The sequence below is a fragment of the Calliphora vicina genome, chromosome 2 (genome assembly GCF_958450345.1).
Source record: "Calliphora vicina chromosome 2, idCalVici1.1, whole genome shotgun sequence".
Classification (NCBI taxonomy): Eukaryota; Metazoa; Arthropoda; class Insecta; order Diptera; family Calliphoridae; genus Calliphora; species Calliphora vicina.
Genome location: NC_088781.1, coordinates 20,190,103 through 20,210,101, shown reverse-complemented (window position 1 = coordinate 20,210,101; position 19,999 = coordinate 20,190,103). Strand labels below are relative to the sequence as shown.

At 27.2% G+C, this 19,999-nt stretch overlaps 2 protein-coding genes across 4 annotated transcripts in view; both read left to right on the top strand.

Annotated features, from left to right (window-relative positions):
* The window catches only part of mxt (Eukaryotic translation initiation factor mextil), a 28,649-nt gene extending 10,618 nt beyond the window's left edge, over positions 1-18,031 (top strand). The window contains exons 2-11 of one of the 3 annotated variants that reach the window (XM_065502353.1): positions 4,922-5,580; positions 7,073-7,343; positions 7,575-7,646; positions 8,172-8,232; positions 8,291-8,646; positions 8,713-8,786; positions 8,866-9,133; positions 10,419-10,586; positions 10,653-10,771; positions 16,751-18,031. In XM_065502353.1, the coding sequence (XP_065358425.1) occupies positions 5,188-5,580; positions 7,073-7,343; positions 7,575-7,646; positions 8,172-8,232; positions 8,291-8,646; positions 8,713-8,786; positions 8,866-9,133; positions 10,419-10,586; positions 10,653-10,771; positions 16,751-16,879 (1,911 nt within the window). In that variant the 5' untranslated portion in view covers positions 4,922-5,187 and the 3' untranslated portion in view covers positions 16,880-18,031. Of the gene's footprint in view, positions 1-4,742; positions 4,766-4,921; positions 5,581-7,072; positions 7,344-7,574; positions 7,647-8,171; positions 8,233-8,290; positions 8,787-8,865; positions 9,134-10,418; positions 10,587-10,652; positions 10,772-16,750 lie in introns of those variants that run through there. The other 2 variants (XM_065502352.1, XM_065502351.1) reach the window with 2 other exon arrangements.
* On the top strand, positions 10,780-15,096 carry LOC135952430 (probable serine/threonine-protein kinase roco9). Its single transcript, XM_065502355.1, has one exon. It carries the CDS (start codon positions 10,964-10,966, stop codon positions 11,975-11,977), a length of 1,014 nt encoding a protein of 337 aa, XP_065358427.1. The 5' UTR covers positions 10,780-10,963; the 3' UTR covers positions 11,978-15,096.
* Positions 18,032-19,999: the final 1,968 nt, after the last annotated feature.

Below are 19,999 nucleotides of genomic sequence, written 5' to 3'. Positions count from 1 at the left end.
AACATCGTTCTTTTAAATATTATTTCCGCTTTACACTTCTTTCTTGCAGAAGTTTTGTCAGTAGCGAAATAGTGAATATTTTTAATTTTGTTCCCTTTTTTCAGAATATAATTATGTTGTTTGTTTTTCAGTTAATTTATATAAATAAAACTATACAAGTAAAATACAAAAAAAAAATTTTTTATTTTAAAAAAATATTTTAAATTTTGGGCTACATATGGAATATTTGGGAAAGTTTCCATTGTTTTGTCAACCACTGTATATAAAATTTTATAGAAAGAAAGTAAAAAATAAAAAATACTTTAATATAATAATTAAAGCATATTGCAAAAAAGTACCCAACTGTAAAATTTACTTTTTTTAAAATTGTAAAAAGTACCAAAAAAGCGATTTTTTTTTTTAAATATAAACAGAAAGTATCAATTATATAATTATTTTTTTTTATAAAGAATTGCTGGCAGAGCAGCCGACTGAACGCTGTATCATCACAGTCGTATGGTTGTTTTGTTGCTATTCTTTGACAATGATTCAATTTTTGGAAGGGCGGAAAGTGTGGAGGGCGAGGCAAATATACAATATTTGTTGCGTTGCTTCTTCACTCTTCCGAGAGTATGTTTGTTAATAATAATACACATTGTGTATGACGAGGCTAAATCGCGTAGTGTAATAATTACAAAAATGAATAAATAATATAAAAACTAAAAGAAGACGCCCAATTAGAATGTCCCGTTTCTAATTTGAATGAAATTTTCTTCTATTCTACTGCAAAGAAATGGAAGAATGTGTGCATACACTGAGAGAAAATTCGACTGATCATGTCATAGATTGAGTGATGATATTGTAGGGTGATCGTATGTGGGTTTGATGTACAGATAATTATTTTTTTTTTGTAAAATTGCGCTTATTTTGTGTAATGTGATTATAAATATTTTATTGTGTATGGTCAGGACATATTAAAAAGGTTTTATTTTTTGACAGTTTGTTGCAATAATTAATATGAGTAATTTCAAAATTCATCAAAAGTTTAAAATTAATTTATATTAACATAATTATATCCATTAAATCCCTTTTAAATTTTGTCCATATCATCGCGATTGGAAAATTATAGAAAATATTTAATATTTTAAAAAAGTTAACACGAGGAGTTATTAATTTGGAATTTTGCTTTTAAGCAATTATTTTTTATTCAAATTTTTCAACTTTTTAGCAATATGCATTTGATTGGTGAAACCATTTCAAAAAAAAACATTACCTACCTATTCCAGTTAAAATTTAATTAATTGAGGTCTAAAAAATGTGACATTGTATGAACTGTGTGTGTTTGCGACATGATCGGAAGTTGTCTCTATATGTAAATCTTTATATTATTATTTTTCTTTTATATTGTTTAGTGTTTTTTGTTTTGTTTGGTTTATTGCGAAAGATTGATTTTTTCGATACTTATTGAGCAAAACAAAAATCAAATTAAAAAAAAAGAATGCGCAATAATTTTTCATTTCTTTTCGATTTGGCGTTTTACGCGTCTGTATCTACTCCCTCCCTCATCTGTATCATAATTGTACATACTTATTAATATTTTGTCTTGTTTATGTATGATTCAGAATCAACGAATGTATCTTTATTAGTTAATCTCTGGAAGATTTTGTGAAAAGGCTATACCGAATATTTGTACCTTACACAAAAATAGTAAAATTTATCAAAAACAAAAATAACTACTAACCACAACACACATAAAAATATAGAAAAAGTTCATTAAGATAAATTAAAAAAAGTACCAAAAATTAATATTAACACTATAAAATATACTATGCCATTAAACAAAAAATGCTGCAAAGAAATTTTTTACTTTTTCCACTTATATACTATTTTTTATTAAAAATAGTATATTTCAAAAAATACCAAAAATTATTTTTTTAAAACTAAATAAAAAAGTATTTTTTGATATTTATAATATTTTATTGAAAGAAAGTAAATAATAAAAAATTACTTTACTATAACAATTAAATCATATTGCAAAAAAATATCCAACTGAAAAATTTACTTTTTTAAAAAATTGTAAAAATTATGAAAATTTCAAAAGTACCAAAAGCGATTTTTTTTTAAATACAAACAGAAAGTACAAAAAATCATCAGCATTATAAAATCAGCAGCATTTTTTTAAAGTAAATGTTAAAAGAATTGGAAAAAGTAACAAAATTTAAAAAAAAATATTTTAATATAAAAATTAAAGCATACTGGAAAAAAGTACCAAACTGCAAAAAGTACTTTTTTTTATTTACCAGTACATATTATATATGTATTTATATAAATATATTTTAACAAAACATAATAAATAGTAAAAATTACGAAAATATCCAAGAATACAAAAAGGAATTTTTTAAAATACCTATAAAAAAGTACAAAAAGGATGATCAGACTCCAAAAAATACTTTTTTATTCATTCCTATATTTTAACTTTAGATATTTTAATAAAATATTAACCCCTGTCTATACCTGATAAATATTTATCATGACAAACGTCAAAATGGTTGTCAAGATAATAAATTATCAGGTATAGTATCCATTTATTAGTTGTTGTTGTAACACTTGTAACCGATTGTTCTTTCCTGGGGAAAAAACTTTCGCTGAGTTGACAATCTTTGGCCGAATATGATTCGGGACGTTCCGGAACGGAGATCCAATTATTAGTATTATTGCTTCGTTATGACGAAATTGTTATTGCTTTTGCACAGACAACTTTGTCTTGACAACAAACGTCATTAATTGTTATGATTAGGAATTGTAAAAATTATAAAATTTGTATCAACAATATTTTAAACATTATATAAACCTTTTTATTAAACAATATTAGTAATTTAAAGGATTTTGCTGAAAAGTACCAAATCTCCAAAAAGTACCATCTTAACTTTTTCAAATATTTTAGCTAAATTAGTAAAGTAATAAGCACTATAATATCCAAAATAAATTATAGAACCTTAAAAAGTATCTTTAACTTAGATAAAAATGCCAAGGATTCAACAATGAAAATAATGAATATTTCCAAAAAGTATCAAAAGGCCAAAAAGTACTTTTTTACATTTTCCACTATTTTAGCTAAATATTACCTCATAAAATAATCCATTCGTTGAAACTATGAAAATTTCAAAAAGTACCAAAAATTAATAATAGAATTTTCTTATATTAAAATAATAAATAAAATAAACAAGAACAATTAAGAGAGCTATATTCGGCTGTGCCGAATCTTTTATACCCTTCACCAAATTATACATCAAAATACAAATTTTAAATATTTTGAAGTATAATTTGGTGAAGGGTATAAAAGATTCGGCAGATTAAAAATACAAATTTTAAATATTTTCTTTTTTTTTCGAATTGTTATTTTAAATTTTAACATTTTTTTTAAACATCAAATTTTTTATTTTTAAAAAACATTTTTTTTTTGTTTTTTTAATTTTTTTTTGGTGAAAAAAAATTCGGGTTAAAAAATATTTTTTCCGATTTTGACCCATTGTATGTCCAACTTATTATGGTCTTATATACATCGTTGAAATATATATCATTAGATATCCATATTGTCTATATTAATGACTTAGTAATCCAGATATAGGTCAAAAATCGAGGTAGTCCTGGTTTTGCTGATTTTAAATAGGAAACTTCTCGAAAGCATGTCTTACAGAATTATTGAAAATTTGGATCCCGAAGATATCAGGGGTCTTCAAAAAATGGCTTAATCATGGCTTAATCGACTCCGCTATCTATAAGGATCCAGAATATATATACATTATAGGGTCGGAAAATTATATTGTGGAAATTACAAACGGAATGACAAACTTATATATACGCTTCTCACGAAGATGAAGGGTATAAAAAGTAACATCTATAAAAACCCATAGAAGTATAAAGAAGTAATCAAATTTATATAAAAAAACAAAGTAATTACAAACATAAAAAAACTTGATCGTTCGGAAAAAACATTAATTCATAAAATTTTTCTGTTCAAGATCATTATTTTCTAGCGATTCTTTAATTTAAAAAAAGACTTAAGTAATTTGAAATATTGAAATGAAGTTCTATGAAATTGAAATTATAGTTCCTAATAAATGCGCTGTTCATTCGCTTTTTTTTATTTATTTTCTGTATCGAAAATTTCCAAAGCTAGTAAAAATATTAAAATTTAGCAAGAACAGAGAGTATTTATTAAAAATTAATCACCATAAAGCTAGGATGGATGTGTGTGTATATCAAATAATTTAAATACATAGTTTTTGTATTTAGTTTAACTCATAAATGTTACAAAGATTTTCTAAAATGTGGACACAATGATAATGATAAAATAATTCTTATCATTTGGCAATAGTGTAAAATGATAAGAAGATGTTATACAAATTAATTTTTTTTTAGATATTCAAGTGTTCATTAGTTGGGAAACTGTTCATTAGCTTTGAAATAATTGCAGATAATAGAGTGTTGTGTTATTTGACCCATAACTTGAATTCAATTTAAAGCAATTTTTCATTTTCTTATCAGAAATTTAATTAACGCAACTTTCCATTTGCTCAAATAATATCAAAAAATAAGATTTTATGGCTGCGAATATTTGTGCTAAAATTATTAATCTAAAACGCAGTAAATAGCTATGTACATAAATCAGAAAAATTGCCTAGGAAACTAAATAAAAGTGAATGAAAAAAAAAACGAGAATTAAATGTTTGCCCTAAAAAAGACAGCTTAAACAAAAAAATACCTATAGACAGACAACGGCAAGGTAATAAATACCTAAATAATACTAAACATACCTCTCTCTCAAACAAACTAACTAACAAACAACCAATATAATAATAACAAAAATCCAAAAATTGATTTTTTTTGTTTAAATTGTGTCATTAATTTGTATTTTACCTTTTCTCTTATTTACTTGCAGGGGGAGGTGCGAACGATAAACCAAAGAAACAGTTTTGTCTGTATATTTTCTTCGATTTTAATACATACTTGAAGCGATCGATACTCATTTCAAAACTACGCAAGCAGTTTGAGTAAAAAACCAAAAAAAAAAAAAAACATTTTTTGACATCACAACGAATCATATCATTATTTGCTAATTATTCATCACTCCCGTTTAGTATTTTATTTGCAACAAACAAAATCCAACCATAACACAAAAATAATAAGAAATCAAATCAAGACATCATGGCACACATTGGACGATCTGTTAAGAATGTTGAGGCACCTCGACCTCTGAAATCACAGTCACGTTCTTCGCTTAAAAACAACTTTATGCTTATTGAAGAACTCATACAATTGATCGAGAATGTGGCGATCTCATTGCAATCCGGTATCAATAATACGGAACCTATGGCCACATTGGTGCAAAATTTACGCATACATGGACCACAATTGGAGTCGGTATCGAAGGATACTCTAGATCGAGCCTTTGTTGTATTTCGTAATGCGTCGCAGGACGAACGCTTGAATATAATGACTCGTCTCAATTTGCTCGAATTGATTGAATTGCGTGCCAAAGGTTGGGAAGATAGTGGCATTAATTCGTATTATAAAACTAAACAGGCTACAAACGCTGAAGTAAGTATTAATGTGTATTATAAGAATATATATTGTTAAATAAACAGCAATTAACAGCTGTTTGTTGGTTTAGTTTTTTTTTTAGTTTTTAGGGCAAGTTTCAGAGAGTTAGGTTTTGCATAGAAAGCAGTTTGAGATTAAGTTTTTTTTTTAACTAACTGTTAAAGAAGTTTAAACATAAAAAGCCTTATTAATAAACAATGTTCGTCTCTTATCCAATGATATTTGCGAAATGCGCAAGATAGGATTCGATTTTAGATCTATTGTTTCTTGAGGAAACTTTCTTAGAATTTTCCATATTTGCGTTTCTGCTATACGATTTTTTACTTTTTGATCGTCCATACAAATCGACCCAGCCTAATATACATATTTAAAAACAAAACAAATTGTTCACCCATAAATTTGTTTCACAAATTAAAAATAGATTTTTAAATATTCTCTTAAGTAAACGTAAAAATTATATGACAATGATATAGTTCATGCAGGGGTTAAACTGATGATGAAGTGCTTCGATTTATGTGAAACGTGCATGATTTTTACATTAGCGTATCATTGGAGATCACGTGTTTAGGCGATTATTTATTTCAATGCAAGTTCGATGAATCGATTAAAGATTTAAAAATTTATTTTCAAAATTAAATACAAAAACACTTTAATCTCATAAAATTTTAAATTTAAGTGAAATATTTAAAAACATTATTGACGCATTCATTCGCATTTAGAGGAAGCAATTTATAATGAATTGTAATGTACTATTGCTTAAGAAGTAGTGCAAATGGCATTCACTACTATTACTGAAGTACTTCCAATTTTTTATCCTGGGTGAGGTGAAAAATTCATATGAATAGGCACAGCCGAATATACCACTCTGATTTAATTATATTTTCCTATTACCGTCTGTCTGTTGAAATCTACTTTCCACAAATAACTATGGCATTAAAAGTTTAGATATGCGATCTGTTACAATTATTATACTTTTTACAACAACGGTTACATAATGGGGTTTTGCGGACTCCAAGAAGTCTGAAACAATATTTCCCCTCGAAATATAAAACAGAGATATACAAATTTCCAAAAAACGATTAACATTTCGATACCATAACAAGTACAAAAGCTATATTCAGCTGAGCCTAATCTTATATACCCTTTAAGGTAAGAATTTAAAAAATTTTGAAAAAAAAAATTATTTTGAATTAAAAAAAATGTTGGGTGAAATATGTTTTTTTTTTTTCAAATTGGACCAATAAACTTTTTTTCGCGGATTTTTTTTACCAAAATTTTTTTTAAAACAATTTTTTCTTCACTTGGCGACATTTTTTTAACAAAAATTTTTTTTGTTAAAGTTTAGTTTTGTAACGAAATTTTTAGTCACTAAATAGTTGACTTTTGCTCATATCTCAGCTATTTAGGGAACAATTTTGCAAAGTCAATTTCAACAGACGTACATCGTTAAATTACATGCCTATAATAAAAAAAATATAATTTTTTACAGTTAAATGATGTCCAAAATCATGTTGATCCCACACAAACAGCATTTTTAAGCACCTCCCCTACATTTGGTGGTATGAACATGGGGGGAAATGCAGCAGCAGCAGCTGCTGCGGCAGCTATTGCTTCCGTTGGCTCGGCTAACCAGCAACATTTGCTCTTGAGTCCCGGTGAAGTCATACGCAATTCGGGTAAATTTCCAAAACCAACAAAAATTCCCGGCAAAACATATTGTAAGGATGAGGTGGTTATACGTAATGCTGATTCAGGCAAAGGTATTTATTGATCAATCAAAAAAAAACATCTTTAAAAAATACTTTTTATTAAAACTAAAAAATATGTACAAACAAAAAACAATACTAGTATTGGTATAGAAGTCTATATTATCTTTTGAAAACATGTTTTTTTTTATTTTGTTAAAACTCTTACCTTTACATTTATTATTGTTATTATTTCTCCCACGATGCTCTCCTTTCTGTAACTTGTCTGTCTTTTAAATTTGTAAGTAATGGGCATCAAAGGCCGTCGAGTCCATATGATAGAGGAACTCAGTGAAACTATTATATCCTTCCAAAGAGGTAACCACATATACAAAAAATAACCCTTTAATTTGATAACTACCATTTTTGTTGGTACATTAATCACTCTAAAGAAAAATCCTTTTTTTTCTCATTTTTTATTTCATTGGTTGGAAATGCAATTGAATGTTTATCATTTTTATATTGGAACTCAGCTAAATGTAGTGTAAACTCTTAAGCATAGCATGTATTAACCTTAATTTTATAATAAACATTTTTCATTTTTGTTGTTGTTAATAATTTAAAAGTTTAACTTACAAATTGTTCTAAAGGCAAAATAAATTCATTTGTATTCATATACTCTCACCCCACCCAAACTGCACTTTTCATTTTAAACATTTATGGCCACAGTTTTTCTATAAAATAAAACTATTTTAATATTTATTATTAATTTCATTATGCTTTCATTTATTACATATTTTTAATACTACTTACTTACTACTTCATTGACATACATACATATAATTTGTGTAATAAAGATAATGCTAAAATAAAATGATAATAAAAACATTTCAATCTCTCAAGTAAATCCCGGTGCCAAAGAACGTCTGGTACAGATTACCGGTCCAGCAGAAGAAAAAATCAAGTAGGTTTTATTGTTATTGTACATATTTTCAAGTAAATAATATGTTTGTTTGTTAAAGTTATGCTAAACAGCTGATTGAGGATACCATACGTCGTAATGCCTCACCGGTACGTTTGGATCCAGCAATGGTTAGCAGTCATGCTGGCGGTGGCGGCTCTTGTTCTTCATTAGCTTCCTCCAATTCCGATGAACCCGTACAGCCACGTACACCCGGTGCTAGTAATCTATCCAATCGTTTGAGTTTCAATTCAGCTCAAAATTTTATGACTGCCGCTGCAGCCTCTCAACAGATGGTACAACAGCATCAACACCAACACCACAACCAACAGCAACATCAACAGCATATGGCGAATATTCAGGCAATGAATACAAGTACACCTGTAGCTAATGCCGCCGTAGCGGCTGCTGCTGCAGGTAAACCAATACGTCCTCATTCGCAAATGTTATTGCATTCATATTCTACAAATGATGCTTCTTTAGGTGAATACAAATTCACTTGCAATGTTGGCCACCATGTAATTAAGATCACCGGCGACTGTTGTGAATTAGTGAGGGTTAGTAGTCATTAACAATAATAATAATAATAAAATTAAGCTGACGGCAATATATATATATGTACTGTTTAAATTATAGATAGCAAAATTGGTATTGGATGATCATTTTAGCAGTGCTGACTTTTTAGCTTCTATAGAGGCTGGAGCCGCTTTTGATGCTAGTCCCATTTCTACTCCCACAACTCCAATGACCGGAGCTCCCCAATTTGCTATGGGCACCCCTTTACATGCTGCCTCACCTTTGGCTACCGATAGTGGTATTGGTCTTAATTATATATCTTCTGTTAACAGCAACAATAACCAAGATAATGATGATGACGTTTTCTTTCCCGATTCCAATAATTTATGTAAGTTGGTAGACAATTTCTTTTATTTTGTTATGTGAATTTATGTTGGTTTAATTTTTAGTTCTTTATTCTTTTTATTTATAATTTGAATTATTTTCAGCTTAAAATATGTGTGAGTGCTGATGACTGTCTCCCTTTTTAAAGGGGAAACACAAATCATTCGTGTTTAAAGTTTATAATATTAATTTTTTGCATAACAGTTAAGCTAGGCAAATTAGTTTCTTTTTCATATTGAAGGCAAATTAATGAATGATTATATTAAGGTTATTCACGTCATCAATTTTACCCTTGCGAAAATGCGAACTTTCGTATATTATTATGATGTTGTTGTGATAAATGGCATTTTCGCTAGAGCAATAAACAGTGAATTACCTAATTCATTTATTTAATTTAAGCTTTGCTTCTTACATACTATGATGAATTTATACAATTAATGATTTATAAAAAATTAATTCATTTAACAATTAGTTTGAATCTTAATTAATCTACATATAAATTTCTTATAATTTATGTGTATACCCTTCAAAATGAGTGTCAAGAGTATATAAAGTTTGTCATTCCGTTTGTAATTTCTACTTTTTTCATTTGCGATCCCACAAAGTATATTCTGGTGTTATAGATATCGAAGTCGATATAGCAATGTTCGTCTATATGATGAAATCAACTTTCGGTAGCCCCCAAAAAACTTACATACATGGTTCATACTAGAGTATCCAAAAAACTGGCAAATTTAAAAAAACCGGTTTCCGGTTTAACCGAAAAAGTGTGTTTTTGAAAAAACCGGTTTCGATTAATGTTTTTAAAAAAATGGTTAAGCGGTTTCGGTTTTTGTCTTCAAAAAGACCGGTTTATATTAAATTTTTATTTAATGGAACTTTAGCATTTGTGAATTCTTTATGCAATTATTTTATATTTAACACCATGGTATATTTTACCTACAGTGGGTCAAAATCGGTAAAAAAAAATTTTAACCCGAATTACTTTTTTCACGAAAAAAAATTTTTCTCATAAAATTTAAAAATGTTTCTTAAAAATTAAAAAAAAAAATTAAAAAATGTTTGCCATACAATTTTTTTCACTAATAAAAAAAAATTATTTTAAAGTATAGTTTGGTATAAAACAGTGCTTCTCATAACAATCTTTTATTTTCTAACTTTTTTGTGTGTTAATTTTAATAAAAGAAAGATGAAGAACAAACAGCATTAAAATATATTTCGTGGCCTCTATTTAATTTCACTGAATATCATTTAATATTAAAATTTGTATATATTTTAAATTGTTTTAGCTAAATCAGCATCTCAGAGCAATGGCTTAGCACGATCACGTAGAAGTCATTTCTCCCGTAAAGATTCCACACCCGAGGCAGCAGCAGCAGCTAATGCAGCAAGTGCAGCCATAATGCGACAAAAAAGTGAACCTGGCAATAATGTAAACAATACCAATACAGATACAAGTAAGTTAATACATAAAGATATAATAAATTTATCAACTTTTCTTAATAAATCGTTTCGTTTAACAGCACGCATTGTTCATCAATATGAGCATTTGTTGTATTATGCTAAAAGTCCTCATTCCTGGGCGCTACCAACCGAATGGCAAAAGATCTGTGACAAATTTCCAGCCATCATACGTAATAAGGTAACAACATCTACAACAACTACGCATGCTTCTACAGCTACTACTACTTCAACTACTACTAGTAATAATAGTACTACTCTTACTCCTTTAACAAATTCCCCTAACTCCTCCTCCTCCCAACCAAAAGCTTCTGCATTAACGCTACGTGTTGCTTGCAATAATGCTGCTGCACCATCAACTTGTACTCAAAATATGACTACAGCAAACACTTCCACATTTACCACAACTACAAATACCACCACCACTACCAATACAAATACAAATATTATTAATTCTACTACTAACAACAGTAGCTTTGTTAAATCTTTTAATACCAATTCAACAACTTTCACTCATAACATACCAACAACATCTTCCAATAATGTCACTAACATTTCTCCTCCTGTTACCAATAATAATTTAAGTATTAGTTTTAATAATCTAATTAATCAGAATAATAGTAATAACAATCATCAGGTTTATTACAATGATAACATAAATAATACTACTTCAAAGCCTTTAGAAGCTGCTAATAATTCCCTAGCATACAAACTAAATTCCCATCATGGTAGTCTAGCGCTAAATATAAGACGCAAGGGGTTCTTCAATCGTTTGACCTATAGTATTGATGAGGATGGCTATGAGGCTACTATGAAAACGCCATCCCCTAACATTGAGTTACCTCCTACTCCTGCTCCACCATCAGCACCTGCTGCTAATGCTAATTCGAACATTCATACACATATTACAGCGAATGTTAATAATACTTCATTAAATGTTACTGCTGGCAGTGGCCGCATACATAGTGCTGGTCTAAATCGTCATATAACTTCGGTTCGCACGGGTCCAATGACTTCGGCCCCTTTAACGGCCATAACAAATACTGATACACGTCAAAAGCTGTTAAATAAGCAAATCAAAATTATATCCGATATTATGGTCGAGAGTAGCAAGTGCAGTAGTGGCGGTATTACAAATAAATCAAATGAAAATTTAAAATCCAACTATGATCAACTCAGTCAAAGAATCTCCTCTGCTCAGGGAGATGCTGCTGGTGGTAATAATGTACATGATGATGATGACGATGAAGTTGAATTTGTAGCTGTAACAACTGCTACCAATAGTGCAAATTCAATCTGTGCCACAACTTCTTCTAACTCATCATCAACGTCATGTATGCGTCCTAAATTAAATTATGAATTTCGTTCATATTCGACTTGTGACTAGAGTAAAGAAAAGAGAAAATTTATGTTTTAAATTTTACTTACTTTTAGTACTACTCTTTAACAAACACGACCCAACATCTCCAAAAAAAAAAACTAAAAAAAAATTTATTATTAAATATAAGACAATTACAAAATCGTTGTAATGGAGTTTGATTAAAAAAAAAGAAATGATTTTCAAAGAAAAAGTTTCTAATTTATAATTATTAAATATCTAAGGAAACTAATTGATAATTGGTTTTTAAACTTTTTATATAAAAAACACCGTTTTTTAAACGCACTTTAAATACACTTTACACACTCATACTCGTAATGTTTTGGATTCTTGAGAGAAATGTATACTCGTTATAGGGGGAACAGGGAAGTTATTTAAAAATTTTTGTTTTGCGTTTTTTTTTTTTTTAAACTGAATGTAATTTTAATTTTAGTTTTAAATTGTTGAACAATGTTAAGTGCAATATTGTTTACAAAAAAATATTTTAATTTTTAACATTTTTTATTTTAAAACTAATTTAATAATGCATCATATTTTGTGATTTATTTGTTCTATTGCGGTGATAAAACAACGTTGGACATTTCAAAAATGCTGAGGATTTTGTGAATTTAATTTGTTTAAATTCTGTTTGAAATACCTTTTTTTTTAAAACACAGAAGCAAGTTTGTTCCTGCCTTCAAATGAAATAAACGAAAGAATCCATGTCAACATGTACAAAACATTGGCATTTTCGATTTAATTAAATTTTATCTTACCTTTGATATATTTCAAGAATTCTTTAAACTTTTTGATATGATATCTTTTCAGTTTTCAAATTATAACGTATTGAAAATTTTCATACAAAATTTTTTTACCTTCGATACATTTCGGTGGCATTCTTTGGCCGAGTGATACAGAAGCAAGTTTGTTCCTGCCTTCAAATGAAATAAACGAAAGAATCCATGTCAACATGTACAAAACATTGGCATTTTCGATTTAATTAAATTTTATCTTACCTTTGATATATTTCAAGAATTCTTTAAACTTTTTGATATGATATCTTTTCAGTTTTCAAATTATAACGTATTGAAAATTTTCATACAAAATTTTTTTACCTTCGATACATTTCGGTGGCATTCTTTGGCCGAGTGATACTCGGGTCGTTTCGACTATATTGCAGTTTCAAAATTATAGCGTATTGAAAATATCCATACAATATTCGTATACCTTCGATAAATTACAAACTTTATTATGAATAAGGAAGGGAAAATACTGTAGCAATAACAAAAATGCTACAGTTCTCAACACCAGAACAAAAAATATATGGATCTGTTGTTGTTGTAACAGCTTTGCTGTCTCTAGAGAAAAATACTTCCGGTTGAGACATCTGTCACTGAGTTTACATTCTTTGTTCGATAATTGTGGGAACGATATGGAACTGTGATTTAATACACTATAATACTGATTTTACAGGAAATAATTTCCGTTTAAAGATTTTTATTTGTTTCCTTCTTCAAATTACCCTGCAGTGAATTTGTAGTGATTTACTATTGACATTATCAGTTGTTGTTGTAACTGTTCGACTGTGGTCGATTGTACTTTCCTGAAGGAAAAAAACGTTCGGTTTATACAGCTGTCGCTGAGTTAACAATTTGGCCAAATATGTTTCGGGTCGTTCCGGAACGGAGATCCAATTGTCGTGGGAACGTGTCATTGTCAGTAGTACTACTGACCAGATGTACTGTACCCCAGCCATTGTAATCTTCTATTGACATAGAAGCTTGTCATTGAAAAACCACCAGTAGTTATTAAAACAAAACTCAAGTTTTTGGTAAATAAATTATTTAAGAAGATTATTTAAGTTACAAGAACAAATAATTACATACATACTAATATCAATTCAACTTAAGAAACTGTAAGTGGTTTCATTCCGAAAATATTTTTGTTTTACTTTTTCTGACGAATTAATTCCACTATCGATCGGATTGGAATTCTGTGACATGGAGGAATATTTGAATATAATTCCAACGAAATTTTCAAATGCTTGAATTTTTAGCAAGTTAATGCTTAAGTACATTTTAATAGAACTTTTGGTACTTTTAAAAAATTTTTTTTTATTAGGCTTTCATATTTTTTATTTCAATTACATATTATTTTTTTAACATTTTTAAAAAAACACAAGATTCTCAAGTTAAATAATTTTGATTTAAAAATTAAATTTTATTTGTTTTCTAAAGACAAATTTACACTACTGTGAACAAATTATTTTTTATCAAAAAAAAAACGGAAGATTATTTTTTATCCATTTTAATTTACTTGTTAATTGTTTTAGATTAACTCCTTGTTCCTCCAAAAAATATTGTTACATTTCTCCGTTAGAATATTTTACACAATTTGTTTTTTTTTTTAATAACACATAAAAACACAAAACTAAGAATCTCAAGTTAAATCATTTTTATTTAAATATTAAATTTTATTTGTTTTCTAAAAACAAATTATGCACTGTGAACAATTTCTTTTAAAAAAAATTAAAAATTAATTTTTGTTTTACGAAAACAAAATTTACACTGTGAACGAAATTATATCAAAATTTATTTAAAATTTTTGTTTTTATTATTATTTCAAACTCAATATAATCTGTGTTTTGGCTGTGAAACAGATTAAATTTAATTTAAAAAAAGAAATATGTATAAAAAAAATAATAAAACAAACAAAAATAATATTTAAATCATACAAGTATTTATAAAATACTTAAAAAGTAAAGAAGATAGAAAACGATTAACAAATTTAAACGTAAATTATGCATTCCTTAAACTTAAACCAAAGAGAAGACTATTTCATAAATGTATTTTTATGTATAATGATGATGATCGATTGATTGATTGTACTTAATAATTATTAACACACAAAAAACCTATAACTACCTACAAAACTACTACAACAACTTTTTATGTATTTCATTAATTTTATGTATTATTATTATATTATTTTGTGATCACCAGTTATAACCAAAAAAAAAAAGTTAAGAAAAAGTAAATCTCATGATTTTTTAAAAAAAAATATATTTCTACCTGTATAAAAGGTATTTAAAAAATACTTTAGAAACACTTGGTAATAAAACAAAAATAAAAATCATATATAATAGAAAACTTTTAAATCATTTTATATAGCAAACTAAACGAAATCAAACATATGGGTCATTCCACAGCAAATCTATTAATAAATCCAAATTTTGTAATATTTTCATTAAATAAAATTTATATTGAAAACATGTTTGATTTGCCATGGAATTACTTACTATAACTTAATATTTAAGTTCATTTGGGTGGTTTGTTGTTTAATTTAGCTTGCTTTTATGGTCTATTTTTATTAAAGTATTTTGAACTCGGCTTATTTGGATTAAACTTGGCTGTATTTGGTAATATATACAACGCGCGAAAACTTAAAATTAAGACACCACCTAACTACATTCATTCTCCATTCATATTGTTATTAATCATCATGGCTTTATATTGTATCATTTGTTTTCAATTCATTACTCATCATTACTTTATATGTTTGTGTATGCAAAAACGTATGAGTCTCTAATAATAAAATTCGTAACTAATAATCACCTGCACTATCATACCTTTAACGAACGGGAAGAGAATTTCAATACTCACATTTTATATGCTTATACTTTGTCATTAAAAACAAAACAAATGCTAGACTTAAACAAATAATATTACATACATATTTTGGTAAAAGGTAAGCCTAAGTTGTATTATTTTATGGGAATGTATTATTAAAGTAAATATGTTGTTGGCAAAGGTTTTATCTATTTTTCCAGATTCTATGGCATTTATTTTAAGGTTAATTTTAAATAGTTTAAATAACAGATTAAGCCCCATTTTCTTCATCTCTGGTAATTTTTTATGGTGACGATATATACTCACAGATCTCATACAAAAAATTATATTAATTGGAAGTATATTGTTACGAAAAACGATAACCAGATCTAAGTCGATCTTTTTGTGTCAAAACAGTCAGTATATCGTTACGATTAAAAATAACCAGACATTTTCTCCTGTTTTGTAAAACGATTCCGAGTAACGTTTTTAAACGAATTCACATATTTTGGTGCTCTGTAAATCGAATCGAATCTCGTAATACTTTCGAGTAAACAAACCTGTTTCAATATACAAAATCGTGAGATTTTCAAAACATAAATTTGTTTATTATTCGTTTTTGAATTATAACTTAATAATAACCGATTTGGTTAGGATTTATCGCAGAGATATGCAAACGGTTAAAATACTTTTTGTATCAAAACTCTCAGTATATCGTTACGATTAAAAATAACCACACATTTTTTAAACCGATTTCGAGTAACGTTAACGAATTCACATATTTTGGTGTTCTGTAAATCGAATTCACATGATTTTCAACTTTCCGAAATCCCTAATTAACTTAAACGATTGATTTAATATAAAAACGAAACGAAATTTTAATATAAAAAAGGAAAAAAATAAAGCACGACTACCTCGATTTTTTACCTATTTCTGATCTATATCTGGATTCTTGTAAAAAAAAAATTTTAAAAATTGTGAAATAATAGTTATAGTAAAAAATCGTTTATGATTGATACAAAATAGTTGAACAGAAAGGAAATACTTGCTAGGAGCCATTTAATAAATAAAATGTTTATAATTGGCCCATTAAAAACCCCTAAAATATTTACTTTTCAATACATTCCCCGGCTTTGAATACTCCCAATAATTAGCATAAATAATATTTGCCATTTATTTTTCTTTACTTCTACAGGATCTACAAGATGAAAGCAATCGATTTGATGGTGAAAAATATTTGGAACTCGCTAAATCCTCCAGTAAACGTAATATAGCAGCCGCTGATGAAAACACTACTGAGGCAGATAATCAAGAAAACGAATAAAAATAATTTTTTTTTTAATTTTTTCTTAACGAAAATTTAAACATTTCAGAAAAAACCAAACGCTTTTCTGTATTTAAAAAAAAAACTTTTTTTTGAATAAGAAAGGCTAATAATTAAGAAAAAAATAAAACTTTTTTTTATTATTTTTGATTGTTGCAAACTTTTAGATTTAGAAAAGCAAAAAAGAAAAAAAAAACTTTAAATTTAAAAGTTTAAAAACGAAACCAATTGCAATATAAAATGATTTTAGGTTAAGTAAAAAAAAAACCATTTGAAACAAATATATATACGTATTATATTGAAAAAATATTAATTTTTTTAGTATATATATTTAGAAAACAAAAAAAAAATAAGAATCTACGACTCAATAACCTTAACGATAATTGTTTTGTAATAAAATTACTAAACATGTTTATATACTATTTAAATGTTAAAACAACACAGGTCTATAAATTTATATAAATTTGATATTAATATTTTCTGTTCTAAAACAAAAGACCACTTTACATAATTTTTTATTATAGTTTTTTATTATTTATTTATATTGTTTATAATTTTGTTTTTTTTTTAATTCATGAAACAACTAGTATATCATTTTTTTATTAATATTTATTTTGCATTTTTTTGTAATTAAAATTAAAAAAAAAATACAACTTCAATAAACAAACACAGCTTTAATTTTGTGTAAAATTGTTAGCTTTTAATTTTTATTTCTATGAAACTCTATTGAAATTATTTAAAGAAAAATCATTTAGAGCTGTGTTTATTTATGTTCATTTTAAAAAGTATACCTTAATCTAATGTAACTAACTTTGACAAAAATCTATATTTTAAAAAAAAGTATTGTTTTTACAAATTAATTTTGAATAATAATTTATTAACAAAAACTCACCTTTTTATGTTTTTTTTTTCACTTTTGTCTGTCTTTTAGTATATTTTCTAACTCCTTCCATTTTATTATTGTATTGTTTATTTTTTGGTTATTTAGTTGCATTATTTTGTTAGTTGTACTTTTCTTGTATCTTCTAGTCTACCTGGAACTAAACTTTAATACATAATTTTTTTAAAAAACTTAAATATATTTGGAATCAACACAAATTATTATTTTAAATGAAATATATTTACTTTTTTCTAAAAGAACCTCGAAATAAAGTTGTTTTATTTACTGCAAATTAACTGAAACATTAACGTGTCGTTTAAGCCGGTAAATAGTGTTCCAAATGGAAGAATAATAATCTGTGATGACTTTTTGAATCAAAAATCTATAGATTAATTTTAAGAATTTATTTTCGTGAGTGATATGCGGAAGTGGGCCTTATATGGGAGCAATGAGCAATTATGGACCGATCGCCATGAAATTAGGTCGTGTGAAGACTATATGGAACTTATTTCGATTGAATTCTATGTTGATACCAAATTTTTTAAGAGATTTATGCGCGTTAAAATGACCGATCATCATAAAATTAGGTGACATGTCTTCCGTATATATAAAACGTATTTGCAGCGAAATTTCTGTTGAATCCTATATAAATTAAACATTTATGACCGATAAAGTCCAATATCGGGAGGATATTTTATGGGGGCTAGGTGAAATAATGGACCGATTTCAGACAGTTTCAATAGGCTTTGTCCTTGGCCCAAAAAATGCTTATGCCATATTCGATCGAAATATCTTCAAAATTGCAACCGGTACTTTGCGCATAAGATTTACAATGATAGGCAGTCAGACGGACGGACATAATTTAATTGACTGAAAATGATTCTGAGTCGATCTATTTACTTTAAGGTGGGTGTTAGACGTATATTTTTGGGAGGTGCACAAACGCATAATACATTGGAGATATTCTTACGAAATTTCCTAGGTTTAATGGGGGAAATTTATTTTCTATATAATACGAATTTTTTTTGTATGGCCTTTTTGGCACTATATTACATGAAATGAAAGTTCTCACAAAAAAATTGCAAAAAATCGTTTTATGATCCGAATGAGCTCAAATATAAATAGTCCTTGAGGGTCGTGATATTTCTCGTCCTTATCAAAAGCCATATTTTTTAGGATTATTCCTAAAAAAGACCATATATTTTTTCTTTTGTAGAGATCTTAATGTTAAAGCGTGTAAAGTAAAATTTGCCTCATTTAAGCGGGCATAGTACTCCCCAGATCTATCCAAACTTGGCCAATTTAGGTTTAGGTTTGAGTAAAAAATTCAAATATTAATTTGCTATTCTGAATTACACTTTGAATTTTCTCAATATTAATTTGGATTTCTTAATATCAATTGCTTTTTATCTCTATAATAATTTGCTTTTCCGGATTACTATTAGTAATTTCTCAATAATTACAATTACGTAGTATTTTCTCAATATTAATTGACTTTTCTGAATTACAATTTGTATTTTCTTAAGAAATTATATTTCTCATATTCAATTTGTTTTTATCTTCATAATATTAATTTGGATTTTCTCAATTTCAATTAGAAATGGTGTAATTAGTGATTGACTCTCTTAAAAAACATTTCTCTTTTAGAGAAATTTTTGTTTTAAATTGTTGCCATATTATTTTCATTCTTAGCGGGATGGTAACAAAACTTTTTTCCGTCAATTACAGTAATTAGAATACTAAATAATACGAAAATAAATAAAAATAAGACCCTTTACACATTAGACAATTCACACAAGAAACTTGCGCAACTAAATTGCCTAATATGAAACGTGTAAATATTTAGAACTGAAAAATGCAATGCATATGTATTTACAAATCAAATCACTTTACACTTCACATTTTTAAAAGATTATTTAAAATCTAAGAGCACACATGTGGCATCTCTCATCTTTATTGCACATTGGGTGGTCCATTGACGTTTCTTCTTCTTGCGGCTGTCATTTAATTTGTAGCTTCATTTTAGAAGAATTTTTAGTATTTCTGTTAAAATATTTTACATTTCATATTTTTTGTTAATATTTTACAAATTTTATCATTTCAAAAACAAGTACTAATTAAAATTTGTATAATTTTTGTGTTATTAACTTTTTAATTAAAACCACAAAGTGAAAAGTAATATACAGACAAGTGTGTTCAAAATGAAAAGCATCTTAGCAAACCACAACAACAAATGATAA

Coding starts and splice junctions, on each gene's coding strand:
- LOC135952430 (XM_065502355.1), top strand. CDS start 10,964: ATGACTACAGCAAACACTTCCACATTTACCACAACTACAAATACCACC.